The sequence below is a fragment of the Pituophis catenifer genome, unplaced genomic scaffold, assembly GCF_029215685.1.
Source record: "Pituophis catenifer annectens isolate HBS135680 unplaced genomic scaffold, rPitCat1.0.hap2 SCAF_10, whole genome shotgun sequence".
Classification (NCBI taxonomy): domain Eukaryota; kingdom Metazoa; phylum Chordata; class Lepidosauria; order Squamata; family Colubridae; genus Pituophis; species Pituophis catenifer.
Window position 1 is genome coordinate 2,396,186 of NW_027256890.1, and position 19,863 is coordinate 2,416,048.

The 19,863-nt window shown below is 49.7% G+C and overlaps 1 protein-coding gene across 1 annotated transcript in view; it reads right to left on the reverse strand.

Moving 5' to 3' along the window:
• Positions 1-17,892, reverse strand: part of PRODH (proline dehydrogenase 1) — a 31,608-nt gene extending 13,716 nt beyond the window's left edge. Inside the window, exons 1-6 of the mRNA XM_070951294.1 lie at positions 17,562-17,892; positions 16,511-16,719; positions 5,577-5,611; positions 3,123-3,266; positions 1,342-1,406; positions 419-535 (exon numbers count right to left, since the gene is read on the reverse strand). Of these exons, the coding sequence (XP_070807395.1) occupies positions 419-535; positions 1,342-1,406; positions 3,123-3,266; positions 5,577-5,611; positions 16,511-16,719; positions 17,562-17,888 (897 nt within the window). The 5' untranslated portion in view covers positions 17,889-17,892. The remainder of the gene's footprint in view (positions 1-418; positions 536-1,341; positions 1,407-3,122; positions 3,267-5,576; positions 5,612-16,510; positions 16,720-17,561) is intronic.
• Positions 17,893-19,863: the final 1,971 nt, after the last annotated feature.

Consider the following 19,863-nt stretch of genomic DNA (forward strand, 5'->3'; position numbering starts at 1 on the left):
TCCGGGGAAGAGCTTAGGGCAGTGGTCCTCAATCTTTGTGGCTTGCTGGCCTGGCTGGGGGCGGGGAACTGGGCTGCACAAGCGGCAGGCTGACGCATACACGCATGTGCAAGCAGCAACTTGTGCAAGTTGAGCTGTGTGCAGGTCTTCAGGCCTGACACTTGTGCAAGTCGAACTGCGTGCGCACTGGCCTGCCACTCACATGGCCTGGTTCTGAATAGGCCATGCTGCAGTTGTGGTCTGTGGGTTGTGGACCCTTAGCTTAAGGCAGGAAAAGCCCCTCTACAGCCAAGTCAAAAGGAGACAACTCCAGTTTTGCTTCCAGCGTCTGTTTCCCAACAGGTGTTTCCTTTCAATGCAGAAATTGGGACTCCTTTAGCCAACTCCGTTTTGCTAACCCCGCCCATCAGAAACTCACCTGCAGCTTCTCTACCTCCAGCTTGGTTTCCAGAGCTGCCAAGCCCACCTTGCCCTGTTCGGCAGCCAGTTGGTGGAAGAAGCTTCTCCATTTCACCAGAACCTCCGAGAACTGCAGCTGGAGGCAAGCAGAGATCGAGTGAGCAGCCCTGTCTTGAGTTCAAACTCTTGCACCACATCCCTGAGAGGCCTGGTCAGTCCAGGGAGCGTCCCCTGCATTAATCAGGAACCTCGGAGGGGCCTTGGTGGGTCAGGCTTCTTGGATAAGTGTTTAGCTGTCAATGAGGAAAGGCAAACTATTGCCCTGGAGTAGCAAAGAAATTTTTAAAAAATCATCCTCATTTAACGACCCTATAATCCCTTGCGGGGTGGAATCAGGGCGACCAAATGGAGCTGAGCGTTTACTGGTCGGATGCCCTTCCTGACACCTACACCGTGTTCACAGCAGACAATTTTTACTCATGGTGCCCAGAGAGAGAGAAATATCTGCCGTTACCGAGGACCAAACTTACAACCTCCTGATTGTGAGGCGAGAGCTCCACCTCTAGGTCACCACGCTGCTCACATTAAGGATTAAACGGTGATGGGGCAGCAAGGAGCCCCATAGGGAGCCTGGATAGCTCTGCAGACTAAAAGCTGTAATTTAACACCAGCTGTCTGCAATTAAAGTAAGTTCGAATCTCACCAGGCTCAAGGTTGACTCAGCCTTCCATCCTTTCTAAGGTAGGTAAATTGAGGACCCAGTTTGTGGGGGCAATAAGCTGACTTTGTATAAAATATACAAAAGTATGAAGGCTATTGCTTAACACACTGTAAGCCGCCCTGAGTCTCTGGAGAAGGGTGGCATATAAAAAAAAAAAAAAAAAAAAAAAAAAAGGAGCCAAGAAACCAAACAATACCTATCCAGACCAGGTGGTCACATACCAAGAACTGCGGCCTCCCCAGCGCTGTGAGTTTGATGGCAGAGAAACCGTCTTCTGAACTTCCTCCTAAAAAAACGACAAGAGTTAGTTCTTGGGGCCTTTCGGGTTCAGAAAAATCATCAGCCAAAGGGGACCTCTGAGTATCTCCTTCCCCCAGGAGCACTTTAGCTGTCCTGTCCTGAGGACCAGGTGGGTCAGGAGCCACCCTGGCTCTCCAGAAGCCTTGAGACAGGTGACTCCAGAATAATGCCAAGTGGGATCTCTTGAACTCCATCAATCTAGATCAGGGGTCTCCAACCTTGGCAACTTGAAGACTTGTGGACTTCAACTCCCAGAGTTCCTCAGCCAGCTCTGCTCTGGGAGTTGAAGTCCACAAGTCTTCAAGTTGCCAAAGTTGGCAGATCTAGAAGGAGATCTAGATCTCCTCTGAGCACATCAGCTTCCACTAGTGGAACTGAACAGCAGCAGGGAAGTTGACAAGAAAACCGGCAAGATGTTTGAGGGCAGCCAAAGTGGAGGAGACAGCGCCAGCTCTGCTTGGACTCCAACTCCCCTCATCTCTCCCCCTCCCGATTGGCCTGATCCTAGGTCAGAGGGCTTCAACCTTTTCTATACCCTGCACCCCTAGAATGCTTCTGATATGTTCTTACAAAAATAATGATATGAATATAATTATGCATATACACCAGGGGTGGGATTCAAAAAGTTTAGCAAGGGGTTCTCTGCCCGGTTGCTGGGTGGGCGTGGCCATGGTGGGTGTGGCCTATTGGCCTCCTGCACCATGGCGGTGCGGGGGGCGTTTTTGCCCTCCGTGGACTCCGGAGGCTTTCCTTGAGCCTCTGGGGAGGGTGAAAACAGCCTCCCCAGGCTCCGGACTTCCCTAACTTCCGGTAGGCCTGTTTTTTGCCCTCCCTGAGCCTCCACGCCCGCCCTGCAGTTATCTGCATCCAAAATGGGCCGCATGGGGACTCCTGGGAGGGGAGGGGAGGCAGGGCCAGCCAGGAGTGGGATTTGGGGATTCTCCGAACTGCACAGAATCTTGGCTAGAGGTTCTCCTGAACCCCTGCGAACACCCAGCGGCCCACCCCTGATATACACTATAATTATGAAACTTCTAAACTCAAACTTTTGAAACTTTCACACACCCCTGGAATATCATCTCGCACCCCGTTGGCAACCCCTGTCCTTGGACATCATCTAGGGCAGTGATGGCTAACCTTTTTGGCATCGCGTGCCAAAAGCAGGGGGAGTGCGGGGGGGTCGCGTACACACATGCCCACACCCATAATTCAATGCGCCCCCCCGCGCGACACCCCCCCCCGCGCAACCCCGCTTTTGGAACACAATGTCACGGTGGGCCCAGTAGACCTGTTTTTTTTGCCCTCCCCAGGCTCCAGATGCTTTCTTGGAGCCTGGAGAGGGCGGAAACGGCCTTCCCCAGCCCCCCGGAGGCCCTCCAGAGGCTGTAAACGGCCCATTTCCTGACTTCCGGTGGGCCTGGAAGGCCAGAAAATTCGCTGGCTGGCACACACATGTGCGCTGGAGCTGAGCTAGGGCAATGCTCGCGTGTCCACAGATATGGCTCTGCGTGCCACCTGTGGCACGCGTGCCATAGGTTCACCATCATGGATCTAGGGCCACACGTTTGCTCATCCCAGCTTGGAAGGCAGGTTCTATAGGGGAGCTCCTGCATCCTTTTGCTCTTCCCATGGGAGGAAGCACCTTTGATTTGGGGGAGGCTGACCTGCCTCTCCCCCCCCCAAAGGCTGCTCAGCTGCTCACCTGAGGCCTCGATGCATTTCAGGAACGTCTCCATGTGCCGGTCGCATTTGGCTTCATCGGCATAGAAGTAGGTTCGGGCGCCAGTGACGCCATCCCGCCGGTCCCCAAACTTGTGATGGGCGCTGTAGCGCTTCTCTCTTTGCTCTGGAAAGAACAGCCAGCAGGGAGGGAGACCCCTTAGAAGTCCCCCAGAAGCTCCAGCCACTTTGGACCCCCAAGCCACGCCAAGCCCTCCTCCCCCGCCTCAAAGCAATTTTATGAAATGCTCAGCTGAGAAACCTGGGTGACAATCCTTGTTAGTTACAATAGTTTAACTTGGTTGCCTTTGTGTGTGTGTGTGGGTCTCCCTGGGCTAAATCTGCTTACACTCCTGATGTGGAGCAAAATCAGCCAGGCGTCAGACCTGGAAGCCATCTTTTACAGTTGGGCCTTCAGGCCTGCCACATTTTTCTACTGTGGGAAAATGGGAGAGGGGATTGTATAGAGCATGTCAAAATAACATTCTTTTCTCAGAGAGTTAAGGCCAGGGTGCCCTGCAGCTGTCATGAGGGGACTGGGAGGTATCTCCAGTTTTGGATGGTGCCTGATTGGACCATGTGACGGACATGTGGGTGCTGGGCAGGGACTTGGACTTTCCTTTGGACGGGGAAAACCTGGAAGCTTTCAGATTCGGGTTTTCCCAGATGTGCCAATATAACATCTCTAATAAAATGGAACTTTGAGGAAATTAAAACCTCGAAGTCTTCTTTTGTTGATGGTGTTTCTTGGAACCCTGACACCAGGCCAAAAGGTGACCAAGCTTGGATGAGAGGCATCCATTTTGGGGCCCCCAGAGCCCCTTGCAAAGAACCAGGGCCAGGAACCTCTTAGCCCTTCGGGCCAGTTTTTCCTCCGAGCACATTTGGGGAGCTAAGGAACAAATAGGGCAGCTATTTACTGGTTCAGAATTCCTAGCTCTTCACACCCCCACTGGAAAAGAGCTGGGGCCCCACCACTTTGGGTGTGCACGCCCCTTGACGTGCCATGAAAAGACCCCAAAGGGCCTCTAGCTCTACAGCTTCTTCTGGAGCTCCCTGGGGGCTCTCCAGTCAGCAGCCCTTGGTCAAAATGTCTATGGAGATTCTCAGTTATCCAGTCATGGTTGTCCCAAAGAGGCTTTGTTTTTCAAGAGGCAACTGGATTTTCTGGTTTTTTTCTCTGAAGACTTCTTCTCATCCAAGAAGCTTCTTCAGCTCTGACTGGATGGCAGGGAATGGAAGGATTTATACTCCTTGCAGACAGCTGGCTATTTGCATCTGTTGTGACCCCGACTCCCGAGCCTGTCCTAACAGAGGAAGAGGACTCAGAAGGTGATGGGGAGGAACTGCCAAGGCCTCCCTCTCCAGGACCCTCCTCTCTGGCAATGCCTCAGGTTCCATCCGAAGGCCAGGAGGAACAGCCTGGTATATGCCAGGAGGAAAGCATATCGGAACAACAGATAGGGAGTGAGGATGATGAATCCTGGCTTGATCTCAGGCAGCATCGGAGGGAGAAGCGTGCGCAGCAATGAAAGAGGCGTGGGAGGGCGAGAGATTGAGCTGAGTCACTGAGCCACACCCCACAAGGAATAAAAGTGGGTGTGATTGCTCTTCAGGCTTTGTGACGGTCAAAGTTAAAAACCTGAGAGTCACATCGCGTTACCTGAAATCTGGCTTGTGCATATTTGGATTGGACCTTGGCTAACTCTTGCTTCGTGGATTACTTTTTTGCTACTGAACCGGACTGAGAATAAACTCTCTCTTGCGAACTGTGAGTGGAAACTGACTTGGCAGGCATTTTGCAGTTTACTGCCAAAACTCTTATCTGCAAGAGTTTCTAGTCTGATTGCTTAATAAAATCTTGGCAGGCGTGCCTGGCTGTGTGTTTGCCTGTGTGGGGAAGGGGGACAGAACAGCATCCTTTGAGTCATTGAGGCCACTTGGAGTTCGTCTGTGTCCTCAGGGTCACCAGAGTGGTGCAAATGGGCGTGGAGGCTTCTTGGAACAGCTGAAAGGACTGTGTTGTAGACTGGAGATAGATGATGTCATATCCCTTCCCCTCTGTTGAGAGAGGGCTGCTCAGGTGACTCTGACTATACAGTCTGCAAGGAGTATAAATCCTTCCATTCCCCCAGTCGGAGCTGAAGAAGCTTCTTGGATGTGAAGCGAAATGTCTTCAAAAAAAAAAAAAAAAAAAAAAAAAACCAAAAAACCAAGGAAGTCCAGTTGCCTCTTGAAGAAAAAAACACCTTTGGGACTTTTGGGTCAAAAGCAACTAGAGAGAAAACGTTGCGCTTCTTAGCTGCAGGGGCAAAAAAGCAACAAGGCCAAAATCTTCCTAGCCCCCCACCCCCACCCCCAAAGGGCAGGCTGGAGACCCCAAACAAGCGGTGGGACGTTTAAAGAGGCCAGAGCATTCCTCAGCAACTTTACTTACTGCCTGTCTCCTTCTCAAATGCAGAGACGCAGGAGCTGGGAAGGAAGGAAGGAAGGAAGAAAAACTTTATGACTCTCCAGGCTACGCATTCCCAAGTCACTCACTCTGCAAGCACTCAACGCAGCCCAGACGAGGGGACCACAGCTGGCTACAGGCCGACAGCTGGTCAGAGACCACCGGAATTATTAGGATGGGGGTCTGCCAGCCTACGTTACAATGTAAATTCGGCAAAAGCAGAATATGTGGGCTTTGCAGTCAGAGGGCTTATAACAAGGAAAGAGTTAGGGCAGAGGTCTTCAAACTTGGCAGCTTTAAGACTTGTGGATTTCAACTCCCAGAATTCTCCAGCCAGCTAAGGTTGCAGACCCCTGCCCTAAGTAGAGGGTTGGCTTCGTGGACCTCTAAGGCCCCTTCGGTCTTCTGAGTTTAATCCAGGAATCTGGGATTTAACCGGGACTGCAGTCTTCACATTGGAAAGCGGAAAACAGAGAGGAATGCACGAAAAGGGGGAGGGGGAATGGGGAGCGGGGGAGGGCAGCTGCCGATGCCGCAACAACAGACGGAGACCCTCCCCAAGTGAAAGCCTATTAGGCCAAAGCAGAAGCTCCAGGGAGCTTTTGGGGAATTTTGCAACCTGAGGAGTTGCAAGAAACCTGGGCGGTTCATTCCCTGCCTAACCAGAAATCGTGTGACTCAGAGGAGCTGCTGGAATTCGCAATGCTTTGTCTAAACAGATTAAGGAAAAGGGGAGGGGGTAAGCGAGGGAGTTGGCTATCCCTCCTCCAGATCCACTTCCAAGGGTAGCTGCATGACGGGAGAGTCTGTATTGCAATCCCCCCCTGCCCCCTCCCCCAAGTCTACTCCACTATGTTTTCTTTTTTAAAAAAAAAAAAATTAAATTTTTTTTAATAAACATACATATACAGACGTACACATTTAAACAAACTATACATAAACTAACTAAACAGTAAAATCAAGTCATACAGCTTGAGCTTTGAAAGTAGCTCTACTTCGGTAATTCATATATCTATGTATCTATGTATATATATCCTTCATCATATAACGATGTTTATACAACAATATTTCATTTTATTTCCTTATTTTTGTATCCTTGGGTGGTATTCCCTTATTTCGTGTTCTTTTTCTCTAACCAATTGTACCATTTTTGCCAAATTAGATAGTAATCTGAGTCTTCTTTTCCCTGTATTTCTTTGGTAAGTTTATCCATTTCCGCGCATTCCATTGTTTTTTGTATTATTTTTTCTTCTGATGGTGTATCATCCAATTTCCACATTTGTGCGAAAGTAATTCTAGCTGCAGTCAGAATGTGTATTATCAAATATTGTATCTCTTTTTTGTAGTCCTTTGTCAGTATTCCTAATAAATATGTTTCCGGTCGAAGGGGCACTTTCTGAGTGGTAATTTCTTCCAGATGCTTTTGAATCATTTTCCAAAATTTTTTGACCCTTGGGCATGACCACCATATGTGGTAATAGGTCCCCTTATGTATTCTACACTTCCAACAGTTCTGATTAGTATTGGGGAACATCTTTGCCAGACGTGCGGGGGGGGGGGGGAGATGCCAGCTGTAGAACATCTTGTATGTATTTTCTACTCCACTATGTTTTCAGTGAGGTCCAAGAAAGGATCCTGGCTGGCTGGGTAGTTTTGTAATAAAGGCCTTACCAGATCTTGATTAAATAGCAGCATTCCAATATCTAAAGCAGGGGTCTCCAACCTTGGCAACTTTAAGGCTGGAGGACTTCAACTCCCAGAATTCCCCAAAGCAAAGCTGGCTGGGGAATTCTGGGAGTTGAAGTCCGCCAGGCTTAAAGTTGCCAAGGTTGGAGACCCCTGATCTAAAGGGGCTGCCACAAAGAAGAGTGGGGGGGGTGTCAATTTATTTTCCAAAGCACCAGAAGGCAAGAGAAGAAACAATGGATGGAAACTAATCAAGGAGAGAGAAGCAACCTGGTATTAAGGAGAAACTTCTTAACGGCGAAGACAATTAACTAAGTGGAACAGCTGGCCTTCAGAGGTTATAGGTCAGGGGTGTCAAACTCAAGGCCAGTGGCCGGATCTGGCCTGCAGGGACACCCTGGAAACGGCAAGGGACCGGCCTGCAGTGCCTCTGCCATTGAAAACAGAGCTCGGGAGGGCTGCACGTGGCCTTCCCGAGCTCCGTTTTCGCCGGCAGAGGGTGGCAGGAGGCCGTCGCAGCTGGAAACGGGAGCTCAGGACTCCCTTTTTGCTTCCCGCCACAGGTGCCCCCGACACGAGTGATGTTGAGCTTCCCTCCTCCCCCAGGTCAAACACAACCCTGATGCGACCCCTCAATCAAATCGAGTTTGACACCCCTGTTGTAGGTGCTTCGTCACTGGAAGTTTTTAAGAAGAGACTGGACAGCTGCTTGTCTGAAATGGTATAGGGCAGTGATGGCTATCCTTTTTGCCATCATGTGCCAAAAGTGGAGAGAGCGCGGGGGGGTCACACACGCACGTGCCCACACCCATAATTCTATGCACCCCACCCCTGTGCTCATGCTCGTGCGCCCCCCTGCGCTCCCCCCACTTTGGCCCGGTGGGCCCAGTAGGTCCATTTTTTGCCCTCCCCAGGCTCCAGAAGCTTTCTAGGAGCCTGGGGAGGGCAAAAACAGCCTCCCCCCACCCCGAGGCTCTCCAGAGGCCAGAAATGGCCCATTTGCCGACTTCCTGTGGGACCAAAAGGCTTGTTTTTTCGCCCTCCCCAGGCTACAAACCCTTTCTAGGAAGTCTGGGGAGGGCAAAAACAGCCTTACCCCCCCCTGGAGGCCTCCGGAGTCCCGAAACAGCCTGTTCCCCGACTTCCGGTGGGCCCAGAAGACCTGAAAATCAGTTGGCCGGTGCACGCATGCACGCCGGAGCTGAGCTCGTGTGCCCACCGATATGCTTCCGTGTGCCACCTGTGGCACGCGTGCCATAGGTTCGCCATCATGGGTATAGGGTCTCCTGCTTGAGCAGGGGGTTGGACTAGAAGACCTCCAGGGTCCCCTTCAGCCCTGTCCTGATTGATTCCCGAGCTGTGGAGGCAACTGTTCCTGCGCTCCTGAAGGTTGGGCCAGGTCAGGACAATTCAGCACTGGACTGGCCCCACATCTGGTGTGTCACCCTAACAGGGAAGAAGTACAGGCTCCATGGTTTAAATAGCTATTTTGAGCATGAACTTCTCTTCTTCCCAATGTCCTGTATTTTTTTTTTAAATGACACCTTGTTGAATGAATTCCAAGAATCCCAAAGTGTGCCTGCCATTTTCGGTTGTAATAAAAACGCCATATAGCTGCGCTTGGCACATTTTTCCCACAGTCCAATCCAGCTGTGCCTACTTTTCAAGGTAACTAAAGGTTGTGTCCGTGTATTTCCCAGCAACCTGGCAGCGAATGCTGGCTGAAGTTCCAGCCAAGAAGTGATTAAGCCCTTCATGGCCTTTGACAGGAGCTGTCAGTGCCAGGGCGTGCCTGTATTTCCTCTGGGGCAGGAAAAAACTGCCTGGAAAAGTGACAGAGAAAGCTGATCCAGTTAACCAAGAACTTAAGACCTAAAATGCAAAGTTCCCAGGAGGTTTAGTGAGCTAAACAAACAACAAAGAAGAACGGATGGCTTTAGACAAGCTCATTCCAAAGACAAAACTCCACCAAAGTTGGCAGAGACAGTTTTTGTAAAGCACCCATTTGTAGCCCACTGGGGGGGTGGTGGTGGTGGTGGGAGACTTCCTGTTCCAGAAAGTCCCCTTAATTCAGGCCATCTCCAGCTCAGACAAGGTTGAGGGGTCTCCTTGATGCTCTCTGAGCTCCGTTGTTTCTTTGCAGATGTTTGATTAATCAATCAGAGCAGGAAGGGACCTTGGAGGTCTTCTAGTCCAACCCCGCCTCAAGCAGGACACCTTATACCACTGCACTGTATATATAGCACCGACTCTGGAATTGAGCGGGGCCACACCAAGCCATAGTCCTGCCGGAGCTCAGCACAGCCCTTGGACAAATGGACATTACCCCACCCGGCACCCCAGTGAGATCAATCAATAATAGAACTGGAAGGGACCTTGGAGGTCTTCTAGTCCAGCCCCCTGCTCAAGGAGGAGACTTTATACCATTTCAGACAAGTGGCTGTCCAGTCTCTTCTTGAAAACCTCCAGTGATGAAGCGCCCACAACTTCTGGTGGCAAGCTGTTCCCCTGGTTGATGGTCCTCACTGTTAGGAAGTTTCTCCTTAATTCCAGGTTGTTTCTGTCCTGGATTAGTTTCCATCCATTATTTCTTGTCTTGTCTTTGACCCCTCCGTCTTTATAGCAGCCCCTCAAATACTAGAACATTGCTATCACATTACCCCTAGTTCTTCTTTTCTCTAGACTAGACGTACCACTATCCAAACTAGGTAACATCATCTGTGCATTGAGCCTGGTGGTGCAGTGGACTAAACTACGGTTAAAGTAGTATTTAGCTGCCAGCTGCCTGCAATTACTGTGAGTTCAATTCTCACCAGGCTCAAGGTTGACTCAGCCTTCCATCCTTTCAGGGTAGGTAAAATGAGGACCCGGATTGTGGAGGGGGCAATAAGCTGACTTTGTATAAAATCAGGGTGGATTTGATTTAAATCGAGTTGATTTAAATCACAATTTAAATCATGATTTAAATCACTAGTAAAAAGGCTTGATTTAAATCAACTCGATTTAAATCATAATTTTGAAAGAGCAACTGTCATTTCTGCTACTCCTTTGACCCACTGTTGACTCACCGATAGTCCCAGTGTTGCAGAATATACAGCCTCCTCATGCTACATAACTAAGCTCCATTTCATGCTGAATAAACTAAATTATTTATGTATCTTAAATAGAAAACTATCTTACGACAGATTTTTACCCCAAAAGTTTTTTATTAAACTAAATTCGATAAAAATAAAAAAAAATCCGATTTAAATCAAAAAAATCCAATTTAAATCAAAAAAATCCGATTTAAATTTTAAAAAAATCTGATTTTTTTGATTTTTTTTAAAAAAAATCATTGATTTTTATCCACCCTGTATAAAATAGAACACCGCTAAAGTATGAAGGCTATTGCTTAAAAGCATTGTAAGCCTCCCTGAGTCTCCGGAGAAGGGCGGCATATAAATCAAACTAATAAATAAATAAATAAATAAATGTCTGCAAGGAAACATCCAAGCTCAGAGACCCCTCATTTCAACCCTGAGCTACAAATATTCTCCTTTATTGGTGGGGGTGGGGGTGGGGAGGAAAATCACCAGATTGTGACCCTCAGACCAAGGACAATTCCCTGGCACATCCCCAACGCTGAAATGAATGGAAGCTTGCAAAACAAAATGCAAAATTTTGCCTCCCTGGAGATCAGATGGCATATAGTGCCAGCCTTGCCAAGAGACGGATTAACTGATCTCGCCAGGCCAAGGCAGAAAGAGGAGAAAGAGGCGGATGAAGAAGGATCTCAGCTCTGCCTCGCTTGCGTAAGGGATCTGCCTCCCCCGCAGCCAATCCGGGCGAGGGGGCATGCCGCCCCTTGGCCAATTGCAAAGCGGAAGGCTGTTTCTTTGGCAAGTCATGAGGAACACACCGTGTCCCAAAAAGAAACAACATTCATCTTGTGACGCAAAGGCGGCGAGGACTATCTCGGATTTCCTCCTGGGCAGGGCGCAAGCAAATTCTCAAGAGGGGCCCCTCCCTCCCTAATCAGTTCCTGCTTCCAGATTCCGATGCAAACCAGTCCGTCTGCAGGGGAGAATGCAAATAGGAAATGAAAGTGCAAGCAGAACAAGTTGTGCCCAGAGGGACAGCTGACGGCACCGATAAAAATCCACAGGTTACCTCAAGCGAGCTCCTTGGAGAAGCCAAGTTTCTCAACCCAGACTGCTTTTTAAGATCATGTGTAATATTAAACTTTTCACCTATTACGTGAAGTATTAGTATCGCTTTATAAACCCTTAATAAGGCCACACGTGGAAAGCTGCACATTTGATCACCACATTACAAAAAAGATGTGGAGACTTTGGAAAAATGTGCGGAGAGTGCAACTAAGATGATTAAAGGCCTGGAGACTAAAACTGGTTGCAGAGACTGGGTCTGGCTAGTCTAGAGAAAAGAAGGACTAAGGGGGACATGATGTGTTCCAGTATTTGAAGGGCTGCCATGAAGAAGAGGGGGTTAGGTTATTCTCCAAAGCACCAGAAGGCAGGACAAGAAACAATGGATGGAAACTAATCAAGGAAAGAAGCTACCTGGAATTAAGGAGAAACTTCCTAAAGAGAGGACAATTAACCAGTGGAACAGCTTGCCACCAGAAGTTGTGGGTGCTTCATCACTGGAGGTTTTCAAGAAGAGACTGGACAGCCACTTGTCTGAAATGGTATAAAGGCCCCCTCTTGAGCAGGGGGCTGGACTAGAAGACCTCCAAAGTCCCTTCCAGCTCTAGTCTGAGATGTGTGGATATCAGCAGGACTGCCTAGGAAATTCGGGGATTTGGTCCAGACATCTTAAAATGGCCAGGGTTGAGGACTCTGCCTTAGAGACTTGAAGGGAACCTACCCAGTACCCTGACAAACACCCACCAGCTTTATTTGGGCAAAGTGGACAACAGATTCCTCCCACAATGCTGAGGGTCACAGGATGGTGATTGAGGATTCAATCAGGGTTCTGGAAGATGAAAATGGGAAAAAGGCAGCTCCTGGGAGAAAGAAAACCACCCTCCCTTTTCCACTCCGCAAAGGATGAGCACTGGGCTACCAAATACGATAGCTTGGCTTTGGATTACTCGGGCATTGATTGGGTGAGCGTTTGCCTCTTGTGCCCATTTTTTTCTGGAGATGGGGGCAGGGATGAATCACATCCTCCAAAATGGCGTGTTGGTGGCTTTCAGCGTATAGCAATATCCCTTAGACTTATATACCGCTTCACAGTGCTTTTACAGCCCCCTCTAAGCAGTTTACAGAGTCAGCATATTGTCCCCAGCAATTTGGGTCCTCATTTTACCCACCTTGGATGGATGGAAGGATGGAAGGCTGAGTCAACCTTGAGCCAGTCAGGATTAAACTGCTGGCAGTGGGCAGAGGGAGGGAGGGAGGAAGGAGAAAAGGAAGAGAAATAGCACCTATACTTATATACCTCTTCATGGTGATTTACAGCCCCCTCTAAGCGGTTTACAGAGTCAGCCTCTTGCCCCCAACAATCTGGGTCCTCATTTTACCCACCTCGGAAGGATGGAAGGCTGAGTCAACCTTGAGCCTGGTGAGATTCGAACTGCCAAATTTTGCAGGCAACTGGCAGTCAGCAGAAGTAGCCTGCAGTACTGCACTCTAACCACTGCGCCATATGACTTTGACCGTGCACTTTTCATTTCCTTCTGGATCTCAGCATGGCAGAATCCCTTGGTGGGATGGGCGGTCATACAAATGGAATATGCATCTGCTCTCTCTACTCCACTATCCTGCATTTGCTCACAACCGTCCTGTAAGGTAGCAGAGTGTGTAAGGAAGACGATCTTGACCGAGACCTGTAGGGACTGTTTCCTAGGCAAAAGGGGCCGAAGCATTTTTTAAAAATCCAGAATATTTGGAGGTGGCTCAGTTAGACACTAATTCACTGGTGTACGAGTGAGGAGACCCAGCAGGATCAGACTGGCAAGATTCCATCATTACAGCCCCTCTCCAGCCAAGTCATCTTCCCTAACCCTTCCTGTTGGGTGGATTTCCTGGTCTGACCCACCTGAGAGTCTGAGAGGTAGCATGGACTGGGAGGGGGGAGTGAGTTCCATGGATGAGGAAGAACCAGGATCCAAATGTCCCTCTACCCAAATCAGCTCTTGGGCCGAGAGGTAGGAGGTGACCCCGAGTCCCCCAAGGACCTTCTGTGACCAGGGAAGAGGTGTTTTCTCTCACCTTGCCAATTGGCAGCATTCCTGGAGAACTGCCACATGTTACTGGAAAAGATGAAACCCTGATCCCTTTATGTAACCTCTTCGCAATGTGAGGCTGGGTGGGGAAGGAGGCAAGTTACGGGAAGCCACGCAGCTCAGAACAACTTAACAACATAGTTGGAAGGTCTAACTCCCTGCTCAAGCGCCAGAGAAATGGCTGCCCCACTCTTCTTAAAAACCTCCAGTGATGGAGCACTAAGGTTGGACCTCTCCTTGATAAGTTTTCATCCGTTACCTCTTGTCCTGCCCTCAGGTGTTTTGGAGAACAGGTTGACCCCCTCTTTATCCGAGACAGAAGCTATCTCTTCTGACTCAGCTCCTCAAACACGACAAACCCTCTGGAGTTAAATCAATGATTCCTTTATGAGGAGAGCCAGCGGCCCCGGCAAAAAGTTTCTCTCTCATCACAGGCTAACAAGTCTGTCCGGCAGGGAGATGAATAGTTGTCTACCACACCTATTCATCTCCGCCCTCTTCCTTTTATCCCCAGAGCTAGAGTGGGGCTTCACTAGCAACAGTGGCTCTTCCGTCCCAAGGACCGGCCCATAGATTTCCAGTGCTCTCCTCTCCTCTGCCTTCTGTGCATCCACGTGTCAGGCACTGGACTCAGCTGTTTCTCTGCTTCTGTCAACTTGCAAAGCTTTCAAGTTGCCATGAGCAGGAGGGAGGGAGAACTGATAGAGCTGATTGATTTCCCTAACTGAAGCTACATTCCATACATTCTTCCTGACCGCAATCAGAAGGAGGGTGTTGGATTTCACAGCCAGCCAAAGTGGTTAATTGGAGAATGTGATTTATGACATGGCCAGAGAGGAGGGGAGAGACAGGGTCATAGGGGAACGTAAATCTACATGGGATTAGTTCTAATTGCATCCGAATATTGCCGAAATGGTGCTCCTAATAAATGACTGTATTTCTTTTGAAGTTTGGCTCATGGCTCATGAATTAATTAGGGCATCTTTCGGAAACTTCACAGCTTCCTCATCAGCCACCTCCAGACCTGGGGACTGTTGACTCTCCATCTGAGGCCTGACGGACAGCCACCTCTCTCTCTCTGACAGCTCCATTCCCTCTTCCCCCTTAGAGCTCTCAGATTGCCTTAATGCTGACCCTGACTCCCACACCTCCTCCTCCTCCTCCTCATTTGGTTGCTGGAGGGGACAGCGGCCAACAGGCCACAACACTATGTCACCCAGCGCTTCTCCTCATTAGCTCAGTTTCTGCTGCTGCCCAACTGTCCCTCCCTATCACAGGAATGTCCCCGGGGGGTGGGGGGGGGGAGGACATCCTGGTGTTTTTCTCTCTGCTGTAACTTGACCTGTTTTCGAACTCAATCTTTCTACTACTCAATCTCTCCTGTTCCTTTCAATTTTGGAGAATTATCCTGAAGTCAAACTTTACCAAGCTCCCCTCAACATAACTTCATTTTAAGAATCTGTTGGGCAGGAAAACATCAAACCCCACCCCCAATCGCATTTAGGGTGATGCAATATCTCAGTTATTAAGACGCCTGGCTTGTCCGATGGAAAGCTGACAGTCCAGGTTCGAGACCAAGCGTCATGCAACGGGGGCGAGTTCCTGTCTTTGCGCAGCTGTTGCTCACCTAGCAATTCGAAAGCACGCAAATGTGAGTAGATAAATAGATACCACTTGGGCGGGAAGGTAACAGCCCTCTGACATCATGCTGGCTACATGACCACAGGAATGTCTGAGTGCTGGCTCATAGCCTCAAAATGGAGAGGAATGCCGTCCCCTACAGTTGGAATCAGCTAGTGCAGGAGTCAGCAACCTGCAGCTCTGGAGCCGCATGTGGCTCTTTCATCCCTCTGCTGCAGCTCCCTGTCATCAGTTGGCTCCACAATTGATAGGGCTTTCATTTAGGATAGGTAGAGGAAAAAGGATGCCGCACTAGGAGGAGACTCTATGGTGGGGGAACTGGACTTCCAGTTGGCTCCAGAATTGATACGGGGGGCTTCCGGTTAGGGCCTTTGTGGCTCTTTGAGTGCTTAAGGTTGCCGACCCCTGAGCTAACGGAATAAAACCCGCAGGGACTGCTTTCCTTCCGCATCGCATTTGGGACCACCTGCCTTGCTTTCCTCATACTTGCAATGCTACAGACTTGCATGTGCTCCCGTTTTAAACATCACAAGCATTGCTCTGGGCAAGTTAGCGCATGCTGCCGATACTTTATTTTTTAAGCCATCATTTGTAGAACAGCCTGTGACTGGTTTGCAAATGATGCAGAAGAATCTTGGAGATTCTTGGGAAGAAAAGGCGGAGAGGAAACCGGGCAACAAGACTCTTCCTCCAAGTTAGTTGTGAAGGAGGCTCTGATGCAGATCCAATCTTGTAGACACATTGGTCTAAAACAGAGGTCTTCAAACTTGGCAGCTTTAAGACTTGTGGACTTCAACTCCCAGAATTCTCCAGCCAGCATAGCTGGCTGGAGAATTCTGGGAGTTGAAGTCCACAAGTCTTAAAGCTGCCAAGTTTGAAGACCTCTGGTCTAACTGGTTCCACTCATATAACAGACATCCTCCCCCAACTGCAGGGTTGGCCTTCACCTCCTCCCTTCATCCCCCCAACCCCCTTGTGGGAAGAAGGAAAAGATCCCGGAGGAATGTCTCAAGGCCCCAGCAGCTCATGGTCCCCTCTGACTCATGGCTGAAACCCGAAGCTCTCTTTGCAGAAGAGATAAGGCTACAGCAAACTTGACTGTCACACATGATTTGAATAGTTCCTGTAGACTAATTGCCGGAGCAGTCCTTACATCATCCCTATTTTCCAATCCTTCCCAAAATCAGCCTTTCTCCCTAAGCCAACGCCTCCCCTCCGCCCCTGCCATACCCCTCTCTTATGTAATGGGCCATGACCTCAACTTCTCCAAATGATTGCTGCAGAGGGGATGGGCACCACTTGGCCACACAGAGCAGCCCTCCCCCCCTGCTGTCTGTTGCCACACCGAGAAAGAGTTTCTTACTCTAGTTCCTTCTTCTTGGCCTCCTCGCTGGTCAGGTCTTCCTCCACACTGTAGTCCAGCACGGAGCCCACGCCGTAGGCACGGTTGCGCCGGATGAGAGGCTTGATGGCTTCCTGGTCCTCTCCAGCCACAAACTGTCCGTAGAAGGTCAGTTTCATCAGCTTCTCAAAGAGCTGCTGGCCCAGCAGCTTCTGGCTGAGGTGCATCAACTGTGGAAAGAGGGGGCAGCGGTCACTTAGAGAGGGGCTTTCTCACTTAAAACTCCCCAGAGGCAGCCTCAAAAGGCAACCTCAAGTACACTCTGATCCGATTATTAACGTTAATTCTTTTGCAAAACACTCCCTCTCTCTTCTTTAAGAAGAATAATTTCCAGAGCCGTCACTGTTCATGCTAATAAAGGTAGATTCAAGCTTTGCTTTTTGAAAACTCCATCCTAAAGTTGCTTCTGCCAAACTTCTCACGCTCCTTTGAGCAGCTGCCTGCAAAGTGCATGGTTCGGGGACTGCTGAAGATCTGGGGACTTTCAACCAGGGAGAAACCTTGGTGGCCAACCCTGGTTTGACAGCCCAACCTCTCCCCAACACCCCTGCGGATGTCCCAGGGATCCAGTCAGCGATAGAAGAAAAAGGGCAACCCTTGCACCCATTCTTAGAAACATCAGGGACAACCACCGGCTGCGTTCCCACGTTAAGCTCCTCTGTTACACGAATACGGGGCAGGGGTTAAGTACTTAACAGCCCTAGGGTACAGATTGACAGATGCGTTGAAGGGACCCTGTAGGTCATCTAGTCCAGCCCCCTCTCCCAAGTACACTATTTCTGACAAATGGCAGTCCGATCTCTTCCATATCAACCATTTCTTTTTTCAACCTTTGGGAAATTCCCGTCTCAAACACCACCAGGAAAATTTTTTAAGCCAAAGACAAAAGCCGCGCTTCCGTTACGCTGAGATAGACTGCCTCTGAAGATGAAGGCTCTACTACCGTTCCCCCCGCGGCCGTTTCAGCTCTTCCGGGAAAGGAGGAAGAAGAAGCGGCCGGATCTCGGCTCACCTGCTCGGCGCGCTGCACCAGCGGTTCCAGGGCGCAGAGGCGGAGCACGAGCAGCCCGCGCAAGAGCTCGCCGCTGGTCTTGCTCCGGAAAGCCTCCCGGGCATCGGAGAAGTTCACCGCCCGCGGTTGGGGCGGCGGCGCCGGGCGCTGGCGGAGGTGCGTCCCGTGCGCGGGGACCGCATCCGCGGGGACGGCATCCTGGTCCGGGAGCGCTGCAGCCGGAGCCGGAGCCGGGGCTGGAGCCGGGGCAGAGCGCGAACGGCTCGGGGCGACGAAGGACTGAGCAGCGCGCAGCGAAGCCCGAGAGAAGCAGCCGCGCCCGGCCATGCCCGCGAAATGTGGAAGGGCGAGCCGGCGGTCGGGCGCGCTTATATAGGAGCCGCGTCCCCCCTTAGCCGCGCCCACTAGCCGGTTGGGAGCGTTTGATTGGTGGCTCCGCCGGCCCGGGCCACGCCCACTGCGGAGCTTGGCTATTGTTCTCCGCTTCTTCGAGGCACACCCACGTCAAGCCCCGCCCCTCTCCTGCCCCGCCCCCGCCCCGGGCAATCAGGAGATGCGCGAAGGTTGCGCCGTCCCGTCTGGAGCTGCGACGCCTCCGCAGGGCAGCTTTGCCCAACTTGGTGCCCTCCGGCCCGGATGGGTTGGCCAAGAAGAACCGTGGCCGCTTGGCGCGGGAAATACACCTTTCCCCACCAATGGGGGAAGCTCCCTACAGGCAGCCCCAGTGGGCAAGTTGAAGTTTCGGGAGGGGGAATTGCTGCGTCCACCCCCTCCCCTCTGGGCTTTGGGAAAGAGCTGCCCTGGTGGTGCAGGGGTTGGAATGCAGGATTGCAGGCTTGATTGCACTCGCTGCCCGCAGTTCGAGTCTCACCGGCTGAAGGTTGACTCAGCCTTCCATCCTTCCTTCCTTCCTTCCTTCCTTCCTTCCGAGGTGGTTAAAATGAGGACCAGATTATTGGGGGCAATAGGCTGACTCTGCAAACTGCTGCAAAGCACTGTATATAAGGGTTAGTGCTAGTGGTCTATTATTATTATTATTATTATTATTATTATTATTATTATTATTATTTAATCTTTAGTGAGATTCACAGCCTTTGAGGCTGGTTAATAGCTCAGCAGCTCGAGTCCTAACCAAGGACCGAGAAACTGTTAAGGTATCGTCGGAGGATGTAAGCTGTTCCGAGTAAGGTGGTTTTTTGTAGAGTCAAAATGTTCAAGTCCGGCAAATTTAGAATTTCTAAATAGCGGGGTAGCCCTTTGGGTATTGCTCCGAGGGCTCCAATTACAATCGGGACAACACACGATTTCTTTTTCCACAGTCACTCAACTTCAATTTGTAAGTCCCGGTACTTTGTGATTTTTTCTTGCTGCTTATCTTCAATCCATGCATCACCAGGTATTGCAATGTCAATGAACCATACTTTTTTCTTTTCAACTATTGTTATGTCAGGTGTGTTGTGGACCAAGTGCTTGTCAGTCTGAATCCTAAAGTCCCACAAGATCTTGAGTTTCTCTGCAATGAGAAAGATGAGACAGTCGACCACCTGATTAGTGGGTGCAGCAAAATTTCACAAACTGACTACCTACAATGCCATGACCATGTTGCTAAAATCATTCACTGGAAATTGTGCCAGAAGTTTGGATTTGAGTACAGCAAAAACCACTGGGAACATCAGGTTGAGAAAGTTTTAGAGAATGAGATAATCCTGACTGGCTCAAGGTTGACTCAGCTGCCATCCTTCCGAAGTGGATAATATGAGGACCCTGATAGTTGGGGGCAAGAGGCTGATTCTGCAAACCGCTTAGAGAGGGCTGTGAAAGCACTGTGAAGCAGTATATAAGTCTAAGAGCTAATGCTAGTGCTCTACCTTCCCTCCTTCCCTCCCTTCCTAGTGGTTGGGTGTGATATATGCAGCAAACCATGGTTAAAATATCCTTTGTTTAGTGCAACGGGGGGGGGGATCTAAGCTTTAGAGGGTATTCAAGAGAAATAAAAAATAGCTAATGAAAATAAAATATAAAATATATTGTGTAAAGTAATAAAAACAATTACAAACTATTGTTGCATGTTGTGCCTTCTCTGTTTCAACCATGTTTCCCCCTGATTTTAATAACTTTTAGTCCCACTTTGGGTCAGATAATAAGCAATTTTATGACAGGAAGGACATAATCCAGATAGGATAGGATAGAACAGAGAATAGAATAGAATAGAATAGAATAGAATAGAATAGAATAGAATATGGAATGGGAATAGAATAGAATAGAACAGAACAGAATTTTACTGTCACTTTGAATGTACATT